A 12,352-nucleotide genomic window follows, 5' to 3' on the forward strand; every position below is an offset into this window, starting at 1 on the left:
CCATGTTTCATTGACTAAATTGGAAAGTCTGTTATTTCCTGTTTAGCAGTTAATAGGCCGCAACGGCATGTTCTTCTGTTTAATATTACGAGGCATAAATGTTTCAAAGAAAACAAAATCGATATACTTGTAGTCTGTTATGAGCAAGTTCAGTCCCAAAGTTCAAAACTCAAATTTACACTTGGAGGACAAGTTCAACTGGATATTTTAATGTCCACTACCTACCTCAGTCACACATCAAGAGCTTTTAATCTCACTTGCACAAATGTTTTCCATAATAAAACAATGTATCATGTGCAGCTTCAAGAGCACAGTTGACGATGAAAGTTTAGTATGATATTTACAGGGGCTATTTCGTGTGAAGTTTTTGTCCTGTCTTCTCTATAACTGAGCAATCCGTCAAAAATTGATATTACAAAAACTGCTCCTTATAATAAGATAATGTATCATAAAAGAAATTCCAAACAACTTACGCAAAATTCCAGGTCACACTTAGAGGTAAAAAATTAACAGTGTCAGATTTATGTGTGCTCAATAACTCTACTGTCTGCCAAGGGATTTCAAAATTACTTTGGATAAGACTTCCTTTAAATAGTTAATTTGCCATTTGCAGCCCCCAATACCACTAACTTAAAGGTCAGTCTATTTAGTGCCCTCCTGATATCTCACCAAGCAATTAAGTGATTTTGATAGTAATTGACACAAATGCTCCTTTAGTGTGACGATGAGTCAAGTGCATGATCCATACGGCTAGCCTTAAGGTCAATATTACATTAATAAAGGGGATAAATTAATATCTTTAAAAAATAGTACTGATAGATGTTTATCTGTCATTAACGACTGTTTATTTTTCATGCATGCAATTCGAACTCTAACATTTTGCATTATAACTTTCTATATATATAACATAATTCTGTAAAGCATCATCATTGAATTATGCATTAGTTAGAAACATAAGGTCCCTTCTGGTAGGGGCATTTGTATTGCATGGTAATACTTCATTCAAAGACATTTAGTCATCATATTTTTTCTAAGGATGGGCTATTTTAAAAAAGGACTGTTTTCAGAATATATCCAGATTTGAATTCATCAGGATAGAATATGTTTTGTTTCTTTTCCAGAAGAGCTTACAGATGCATTGTGAAGGTTTATTGTTTTTTATAAAAGCGTCAACAGCACAGAAAGGTATATTTTCACAGGCTTGTTTTCCACAACAATATATCTAGAACAGTAAACCAATTACTCCTTGTTTTGACTTGTGGATTAATAGGGATAAGTGTATGTTCTTAGACGTTTAGGCATCATGGATGTCATACGAGTATCTATTTGTAGGCAATTATGTCATTGTTGCAAACTATGCGAATCTAAACTTCTTAATTCAGTATTTTCAAGCTATAGACCAGTTTGTTCAAATCTATATTTAGCAATTATGAATGATTTTCCATGCCTTGAGGGCAAATAACTTTTTGGAAAAGTCACCGAAGCATCCAATATGATTTTGCAGAGTTATCTCCAGTTTTTTATCAGTTGACAACACTTCCATTGAATTGTCTAAAACATCAATGTTTCTTTTTGATGTAACGAAAAGCGTTGTTTTGTCGAAATCATACATTAAATTTGTGTCTTATGTGAATAAAGCCTAATTTGACTAGTTCCTACCGCACGTACATATATCAATGAATCCTGATCACATGATGATATTTCAAAACATAACGACTATTTTCCGGACACTTCTAACATGGCGACGTACACAGAAACTGCAAAAGTAAATTCGTTAAATTGGTTAAGTAATGGCAGAACCAAAACATATGTAAAGTGTTCCGTCCCTTGAGGAACATTCGACGGAGAAAAATATATAGTAGGTTATAGAGTGGGCGTTGTTGTAATGATAAACGTATCCGCCCATATGCTTTTGAAAAAAAAAATAAAGAAATTATCATTAAAGGAAAATATTCTATAGTGTATTGAATTTTTCACTGTCAGTATCAATTTAAAATTGTGTTTTTCTTCTTTATAGGCAAAATACAAATAATATCAGAAACAGATGGATTTAAATGCATTTGAAGAGTAGACATTTTTAGAAAGATACCAACATGGGCTTGATGGACACATAAATTATGATAATTAAACTTGAGTGATTAACAGTTTAAATAGTAAATAGAAACATGAATAATGCGTTTATCATGCGTACGGTCATTCAGTTTCATATTTGAAATTTGACCGTAAACCATAAAACCCAATTTAATTTAGCAATAATCCCCCCCCCCCCTCACCCCGTAAGTACTGCGTGTGTACAACAAGCAGCAACATCAACTCTAGATGTAAACTATAGCCCGCCATACTCGTCTGAACTTGTCCGGACATCGCCGATGTTGTTCAAAGGAGGTATTACCATAATATGTTGCTCTGGTACATCAATTTAGTGCCATTTGTCGCTTTTGGAAGCAACCGTTCTTGGAAAGTAAAATTTCATTGAACTTGCTTCGGAAGAGTTTACCTCTGAAGGGAGAAAAGATAACGAAATATATACAATGCATGTAACGGTGCAGTAGGCAATAGAGGGGTTATCATTCTGCGACACACAAAAACGGTAACTAATATCTTTATGTGACAAGGCAAATTAAAAAATAATGACATCTGATAAGGACATGCTGTGTTGCCTGGTTAACCGTTGAGAAGGTTACTAGCTCAGTTAATTACAAAACAAGTGTACAGTATCATGCTGTTATGTGTTACAACCTGTTTTTACTTCACAACAGCGGGTGTTAAGTGCTGTGTGGCGGCCGCAAAACGTTGCCCAGACTTCATCTCAATGTTGTTATATTTTCTGGTCCTTCGGGATCATTTATTTTAAGTTATTTAGATTTGAAAATTGAATATTGCTTCAGCCGGTGATAGGGGGCGTGGTAAGTGTTGCATTTTACATTACTGCTCATGATGGGACTTAATAAAACCGAGTCTGCAATTTTCACTGTTTGCCTTATTCTCAGTGCTTCCGAGGGATATATATTCCAGATTATATTTACAAAAACGGCCAACAATAAGAAAAAGAATACACATATAATAAATCATCATTTCCCATTTCGTCCCTACCAGGAAGTCCATTTTCGTTGTGTCTGTAATACCAAATTCATCAGCGATCTGAGAAACTAATAATTTCTGTTAAATTACAACAAATCAGCAGTTTTCATATCTGCCTGATGAAATTCTGTATTGAATATGTGGCCATCAGATGTATTCTTATTTGAAAAAAAATAAAAAGCTGCATAAAGTACCCGCATGACATTTTAGACCATTCTAATGTGTGTTTTAATTGAAGTGTTTCTTTGTTTCTTCACTGAGAACATAAAAAATACTTAACGTTGTTAATATACGCCAGCTTTGTCCAGTGTGACTTTTCAGCAGAATTCTTGTTCTTATATATCTCCGTGTTTTATACAACATAGCTTGATAACATAACATACGGCATCTTTCAGAGTACACTACACTTTAATGTATTTTTTCTAAAATGATTACCACCACTTCCGTTACAACACCATTTATTACCCGACTCTTGGGTCCTCCAGACCCATAATTCAAAAATGTTTAGCGCAGCGTGAACTATGAAACTGCAAGTAAAAATAATTCTTGAAGTAAAAGTGTATGATAATCATAGGATAAAGTCCGGTTGTATCTTAAGATATAGGTCCATGTTTCGGAAAAAAAGTTCGAACGTTATCAAATCATAGAAAGAAAGCATTGTTTTACATGAAAATATAAGAGCATATAAAACATTTATATTATTGTACAAAACCATTGTCAATTTTTTTTATATATGTATTGAATTCCGGAAAGGGGCTACATGAAGGGGCCACACTTCTGGACAGTCCAGCGTCTTTAAAAACTCATCATTTTTAAAAAGCTGTTACATGACTTCGTTTTGATGCATTTGTAACATCGTGCGAGTGTTTAAACTTTACATAACTAGGTAAAACATCGTTTTTACAATTGTTTATATTTATTTATTTACAAATGGCATTCTTATTTAAAGGGGGACAGCTCATTTAGAATATTTTAAATATCCAACTCCATGGGACAGAACGTATTGGGCAGATAAGTTATGTGTCAAGATGCCGTAAAGCTGTTGTTTTGTGATATACTGCTAAACCTTAATATGACATAGTTATTGCAAATTATAAATTATGTCAACTTAACCCTTAAAAGTAATAAATGTCAAACGGGTCTTCAGATATATCATCCGTTTTGGTCAAGGTCATATCTAAATAGGTATTAGTATAAAGTTTTAGTATGTGCAGTGTTCATTGCTCATCCTAGTCAGTGTCAAAGTCAGCTTAGATTACGAATATCCTAAAACTTTTCTTTGATCCGGGCAGTGACGTTCTTATCATTTTTCAGATTTCATTTTTAACTCAACGATTTTCCCAACAGTATCATGTGCAGTGTAAATAATCAGGTAATAAAATTAGACTGAATATCGATTTGGCCATATTTTGTTACTACAGTCAAATCTATGTTAAAGACCTTCTCTGATCAAAGATATCTGGCTGTAAAGACCACATGTTTTATTTCCCATCTTAACATTTACCGTGTATTTTAATATGCGATTAAAGACCACCTTCCAAAAAAGACCACATTTTGGCCCGCCCAAAGGTGGTCCTTTTAGACAGGTTTGACTGTAGTATGATCCAGGTTTTATTTCCTATAAACTAGAAAATGATAAAAGACGCTGTAGTCTGAGGTCAAGAGTTATTAAGAAAAATATGAAACTATATCCTTATTCGTTTGTTCAATTAACTATATAAATTAATTTATTGTTGTCAGTCTTTTGAGTCCTTCTTCCATGCTTGTATTTTCAGGAGCATCTAAAGATGTTGCTTTGAAAGATAACACGAATGAAATGATAAATAAGGTATTTGATATCCCGCAATAACACTTTTTTCAGTTTTCATGTTTAAAAATAAGGTGGGATTAGTAAGGGTGTTTTTGTCGCTTTGGCTTTTGTCTAAATCCTGTCAGTTAACACATTTTCCTCTTTTTGTTCTGTTTGTTAAGTCATTACAGAAATCGTCTTGCCTATTTCGATTTATTTTATTGTTTCCCTTGTTTTAATTATCTAATTATAAGGCTGATTAGTTCTCAACGAATATCAAAGCAACCTTAAGAAAATGTGTTCTTCAGCTCACTATGTGTTTTTTATCAGACTTCATCTACTTTCAGCATGTGCTTCAGGCAAAACCTGACAAGCTTTGGACTTCATTTAATCAGATTTGTTGTAACATACAAGCTATCTTTGAGCACTATGGTATCAACTCTAGTGATTTGAATATGCAACAGCTCTTGCAGATGGTGGGAAAGTATAAACATGAAGACAAAGGTAAATTTATTATCTTTATCCAACATATGGATATTGATTTAGAGCTTTTATGTCTAAGGTTTTAACAGAAACAATACCCACTTGTTCTATTCGAAAGTTATTAAGCTTCTAATTCAAGTTTAATTTGTACCCAGTTCTATACTTTGAACACTTTCCTGGCTTCACATATTGTGCTAATTTTGATTATTAACAGTTCTATACTATAGTACAATTCTTGTTCGGAGAATTCCTCAGCAACTGTCATAGAAAACATCATAGAAATCTTTACTGTCTAGAGGAGATGCGCATATTTTCTTCGTGTGAGACAATTTTTCACCAAGTTATTGCCGTTTAATTACTCAACAGTAGTATACTATAGTACAATACCGGAGTATTTCTCGGCAACCGCGTGTGCAGTGGATGGAATTAAGTTAAACTTCAAAGGAGGCGTAACAGAAATGCGCTTAGTTTCAATGTGTGTGTGTGTGCGTGTGCGTGTGCGTGTGTGTGTGTGTGTGTTATTTTTTTTTTACGGTCGAATGATTTTGTGATTAGTTATCACCCTTTGATGATTCAACATTATTATTATACTACAATACAATTCTTGTCCGGAGTATTCATTAGCAACAATTCGTTAGAATTGAACAAAACTTCATGGCTGGAATTCACCGAAACGCCATTGAATGGTTCACTTGCAGGGGTAGATGTGCATGTCGACTTCATGGTCTTGTCAGATGATTTTACACTTACTTTTTGCACTTTAAGTATTCAACACTATACTCTAGTTCCATTCCTATTCCGGTAGTTCCCAGCAGACAACGGCTGGAATTCATCAAAACTTTGCAGAAAATTTCATTCTCAAAGAGATGTGCATATTAGCTTCATGTTCTGGACGAAAGATTTTTCAATGAGTCATTGCCCTTCAATTATTCGACATTAAACTGTGGAACCATTTCTTATCCGGAGTTTTCCTCAACATACACTGGCTAGAATTCATCGAAACTTCACTCCCAAGAAGAGATATGCATATTATTTTCGTGATCGTATCGAATGAGCTATTGCCCTATTATTTTTCTAAAGTGCAATCCTAGTCAGGAGTATTTCCCAACAAGAAAAAAAGCTTTAATTCAGCAAATATTCAATGAATCGGATGCCTCACTGAAAAAAGAGTGCATATTTTTTTCATATTCCGTTGAAATGTTTTTAAAGCGATATTGCCCTTTGATTATTCAACATATTTTTGCCCATTCTGTAAAATCTCCTTTTGTTCTTTTAATATGCAAGAAACATATTTCGGGGAGCATCCATCGGTTTTACCGATATTTATTGTTCTTGTATGGGCTTATATGGTACATTAGTATAAAGAGTAGAAAAAAAATATATATAGTCGAATATTTATAGTGTTTGTTTAATAGCGATAGTATAATCGGATTTTACAGCTAGTAACATTTACAAGGTATCCGAATTGTAACTTTTCAAAACGAAAATTGTATGGTTCATTATTGCTGGTTTGTTTTCTGCTTTATTTAGTATAAACAAGCAATTGTTACCCTTACGATGCATTATGTGATGTAATGATAATATTACCTGAAGTCTACAACAAAAGTACTCATCCGAGCTAAGAATTAAATGTACCATTATATGTTATAAGGATCATTTCTGTTGATTTTTATATGTTAGAGACTTGGACTCAGTTTTGTTATATTTGTAGTTCTTTTGGAGGACGTTCATTTTACTGTAATAACGTTCTGCGTAAGCCGGTGCTTCCGGACGTAAGAGTTGTTGCAAATTTCATTACATATCGTGAACAGACTTAGTCAAACTTTTCAAAGACTTTATTCATTATATTTGAGTACCGTGTGGAGCATCCCTATAATTTGACTCAGCGTTTGATATTTTTTCTGGTCCTTAGGATCATGGAGAAGATTAATTTTTACTTTAGAAGAGTTCTGCTTTAGCTATTGTAAGGGGCGTAAATTGTGTTTCACATTCCGTCGCCTCTTATAAACAGACTCAATCAAACTGACTTCGCTATTACGTTGCTTGGATGCTTTCTATGCTTCCAAAGGATCTTTTTACAGATTTTTTAACCATCACAATAGCGGTTTTAAGTCTCATGTCTTGTTGCTGCAGTAAAAAACCACCCCTTACTTGAACCATTTGTTTTTCTACTAGTATTTTATTGTCCTTGGGAGCATGGAGAAGATACATCTTTGTTTTAATGGACTTCCGCTTAAGCTGATGCTAGCGGACGTGAGAGGTGTTGCGTATTCTATTACTATCTTCTATTTCCTGGACAGCCTCGATAAAATCTGTTATAAAGTTGTTTGGTTGCGCTCTATGCTTACGAAGGGTCTTTTCACATATTTTTATAGCTATTATAACAGCGATCATTAAGTGTCTTGTGCCAGCTATAAAAAGTCTCCCCGTACTTGCACTCAATGTTGTTATATATTTTCTGGTCATTTTGGATCATGGAGAACATTAATGTTTACTGAAATAGAATTCTGCCTAAGCCAGAGTTAGTGGGCATGTGAGTTGTTGCACATTCCATTACCTCTCATGAATAGACCACTTAAACCAAGTTTGCTATTATGTTTCCTTGTTGCGTTCTTTGATTTCAAAGGATATGTTCACAGCTTTATATATCATGTTATATAGACGAAGCATAATGCAACCTGGCAATAATGCCTTTTAACGTTAATGTTTTAATGTCTTTGACATTTTTCACAGTGCAAATACAAGTTATGCGTGATAAAAGTGGAGACATAGCAGGAAATGTAGAAAACGAACTGACAGTCAGACTTGAGAGCCGAATGGGCGTTAAATTCAAGACATGTAGAAATGAATCTGAGATAGAGCCCACAAAACCGTTACTCGTATTGTGTGTTGCCGGAACCAGGATAGGATCAGATGCTACTTATTCTATTCAAGATATAGCAAGAGAATGTATGACTTTAATTGTTTTGCTAAACTATATATATTTTTTATAACATATTGTTAGCGTCAGCGATCACTCTACATATCAGAAAAGTAATTTTAGCGTTGCAGCTACTGACTGAATATGCTGAATATTTTTGTCAAGACACAATGAATAACGGCCAGAAAGGCATATACATGTACCTGCAAATATCTATTCTTGGGTTTTATACATTATTGGGCGTAGTTTTAGTTTACACACTATTTTAAATGTTTATATTTTGGTCTTCATTGCTGCATCGGAAAATACATTTACAAAGATTGTTTACTTTTTACGATATTTATCATTTTAGACTATAAAATACCTTTAAACCCAAGTTATTAAAATTTAGCATGTCAAGTTTGATATTTCTTCACTACTATTTAAAATCACGCTTTTTAGACTACAGAAACACAGCATTGTTGATAATCCACAACAAAGAGGAGCATTCCCTGCCGGTTAAATCCAGTTCGGATGTTCTAACCGATCAGAAATTTGAAGACTTAGGAGGCATATTTGACTTCGGTTACTCGAAAGATATGGGCATATATGGGTGCAAAATGAATAACAGAAGCTTTGATGACCTTACTTTGTTTATTACACGACACGCTGCTGAGAAAGGTTAATACATTCAAGGATTACACATGTCAGAACAGTGTGTAATCTATCTAAGGATTCATGATTCAAACAGACTAAATTATTTGAAGTATAAAGGATAAAGCTTTATCATAGGAAGAACGCTAAGTGCGTACACTCATACTAACAATGCTTTATCACAGAAATTCATAACAAACCATTGGTATTAGAGATGTACACAGTCACGTAGATCGATGTGAACATGGACATCGGATTAGCTACCAAAACCGGGGAGTTTCTCAAAGTAATCACCGTAATAAATAAGTAAGAATCGATAACTAAATAATGTATATATTTATTCTTAATTTAAAATATAAGCCATATGGATCTCCTCCTGCACACAGAAGCTGCACATTTCTTCACAGTAACTGGTATTGCGCCACACGGAGCTTACACATTTATGTCTTTATTTGGCCTAATGCATGTTCAACAGACACTTTATATCTTCTGTGATTTCTGTTATATCGTTCACACATTTGCCTTTTTTGACTGCGTTTCCTGCGTAACTGAATTACTCAGTAAGGTGTTACAACGGGATGTCCGTTTGGATATATTTTGTCAGTTTACAGAATATAGAAGTATCAAAGTGCAAATCAGCTGTACCATTTTGGCACATTAGCCTATACGCTTTTGCGTTAATCTGCTGACCAAGAAAACCTGATTCAATGTAATATATTGTACCACTGGTAGCAACCACAACCTTTGTATGAAGACAGCGATAATTTCTATGCCCTGATAAAATTCGTGAAGGTTATCATTAGGCCTATATAATTCATGGCTGGTGAAATCTATGGCTCCAACAACCACTTGTAGCTTATGCCAACGCCCCCGTAACTGCTACCAGTTCTAAATACTTGGCAAGATTTGTTCAGTGTATTTATGGAAATCTATTTTTTTTAGAAAATAAATGATTTTTTGTTTGTTTTGTTTTGGGTTTAACGCCGTTTCTCAACAATATTTCAGTCATGTAACGGCAGGCAGTTAACCTAACTAGTGTTCCTGGATTCTGTACCAGTACTAACCTGTTCTCCGCAAATAACTGCCAACTTCCCCACATGAATTATCAGAGGTGGAGGACGAATGATTTCTGACACAATGTATTTTATCAAATCATCACGGAGAACATATGCCCCGCCCGGGGATCGAACTCGCGACCCCAAGATCCGTAGACCAACGCTCTCCCTACTGAGCTAAGTGGAAGTACAAATCTGATATTTGGGTACTACGCAAAAAACAACAACAAAAAAACATGAGGATAACGTAAGAACAAAAGACTGCTAATATGTGAAAAAGCGACATTCATACATGTACGATATATACCAAGTTAAGGTACAATTATAAAGAAGTGTAGCAATCTGTTGTACGCGGTGCGACAAACGCAAGCTAGTAAACCCGTCGGTCAAACCTATTGCCCGAAGTCTGAAGAACCGAGGGCAAATACTTCATACTGTTGACCACCAGGCCAATCAAAAGGTATTTTATTATGTAATATCAGAAATAAATTTTCATACTTATTTTCATTAAGATTTAATCTTAGCCATGCAAAATGTAGAGTTGAGTATAAAGCTGTCATATAGTGCAAGCTATGGATCAACGATGTAATACTGTGTAAGAAGTCATGTTATAGTCACAGCTATAGTTGCTTTTATGCTGACATGACCTGCCTGCACGCGAAAAGATCTTAACACGATGGTGATTTTACAAGAGCAGTTTGCAAAAGCAATTATTATGTGCTGTAAACATATGCATAAAGCTGTTACCTTTGATCAAATGACCTAAAACAGGCTACAGACAAGCATTCTGTAGAATAGCAACCAAACAATTTTTGTTCATTGAGCTGTAACCGCTTTATGGGGACTTTAGACCAACGCGTTGTTTAAGAATTTGGCAAAAAGACTTATCAGTATCTAGGCCACAGTGACCTTTTACCACCGACCCCACGGGAAAAGTGTCATTTATTTACCACAGACAATTATCCTATGAAATGTAAGATTGTAAGCGGTTTCTCCTTCATATATCGCCTATACATAACTTCAGAACAAATAATAAGTCATAAAATTTCAGGACATATTGCTTATGTCTACCTTAAGGATGTACGAGCGAATTTTTTTCTAACGTTAAGAAATTTTTCATACCCTGTGAGCTTGAAGAACATTAGTTTCTAAGACAAACAAGAGCAGAAAAAAACATAGGTCACCGAACTCGTTTTAATTTTATAGGGCATTTTCTTCACCCACTGCTTAAGTATTTCTGAAATTTTGTAAAATTAGAAAATACGGTGGTACTTTACAAAACATATAAAGTCCTACTTAATCTTATAGGGATTTCCGGTCTTAGAGGTTAATATGAATATATGGTGATGTCAGTATTATATAAGCATAAATGTTACTAACAAATCTCTTTAATTCTTACATGTTGACATAATTACCCCACTCACTTTATTTTCAATGGAAAAACGTAATTAGATCTACAAAAAAATTTTTGACGTTAGGATTTTCAAAATATTTTGCAGCATTAACGACACACAAAAATGCTTCAAATTGGAAAGAAAACAAAATAGGGTCACCGTGCATCTAAGAGATTTATTAAGAGAAAACTGTTAAAAAGTGATGAATTTTAATATTTTTTGTTCTTTTTGTTTTAATTTATATTTTCTAGATAATATAAAGTGTTATCTTGAAAACTTTTATTTTATTTATAGCTTAACATTATATGTATCTGTCAGAAAAATATCAAAACCAAACCTGATCTACTTTAGTAGATATTTGAAATTACCTACCCCTACCCCGTTGTAAATCTTACGTAAATTTTAGGCAAATGCCAGCCAAAAATAAGGGTGAAAAAAATTTTTTCGCGAAAAGCATAATATATTTGGTTAAATGGTATATTTTTAGCCATATTTTAATTATTTAGCATTAATTTTTGGCCAAACTTTTGTTAGAAAGCAAATTTTGAAGAAACATTTTTCAAAATGGCGGATATCCTGAAAAAAACGCTCGTACATCCTTAAGTTAATGATGTATACCAAGTTTCATTTGAAAAGGGTTGAAACGGTATGATGAGTTGATGAGCACACGTGCAGCTGTGACAACCAAATATGCATACAGATTCAGTTTATATATTTCATTGCTCTCTGCTACAAAGACACACAACACAGTACATGCATTTTACCACAACAAAGGGGTCGGGCTACGAGTTATTTCAACATCCGCAGACATACAGAATGGCAAGCGGACAGTCATTTCGTTTCTCTGCGAATTGTATGTGCTTATTTCAAAGACACTATATGCTTCCCGAATCTTCGACACCTGATATATAAAATTTACGAAAGTAACAAGGTGACAAACGAAACCAAATGTTTAAGTTCAAATATCCCAAATTGTTAATAATAATTTTGAGAAACT

General features: G+C 34.1%; 1 protein-coding gene across 1 annotated transcript; it reads left to right on the forward strand.

Moving 5' to 3' along the window:
* Positions 1 to 1,120: 1,120 nt before the first annotated feature.
* Positions 1,121 to 9,112, forward strand: LOC123545579 (uncharacterized). Its single transcript, XM_053536403.1, has 5 exons — positions 1,121 to 1,185; positions 4,857 to 4,909; positions 5,218 to 5,374; positions 8,087 to 8,302; positions 8,715 to 9,112. Exons 1-5 carry the CDS (start codon positions 1,134 to 1,136, stop codon positions 8,936 to 8,938), a joined length of 702 nt encoding a protein of 233 aa, XP_053392378.1. The 5' UTR covers positions 1,121 to 1,133; the 3' UTR covers positions 8,939 to 9,112.
* Positions 9,113 to 12,352: the final 3,240 nt, after the last annotated feature.

Source organism: Mercenaria mercenaria, unplaced genomic scaffold, assembly GCF_021730395.1.
Source record: "Mercenaria mercenaria strain notata unplaced genomic scaffold, MADL_Memer_1 contig_970, whole genome shotgun sequence".
In the NCBI taxonomy this organism is placed as follows: domain Eukaryota; kingdom Metazoa; phylum Mollusca; class Bivalvia; order Venerida; family Veneridae; genus Mercenaria; species Mercenaria mercenaria.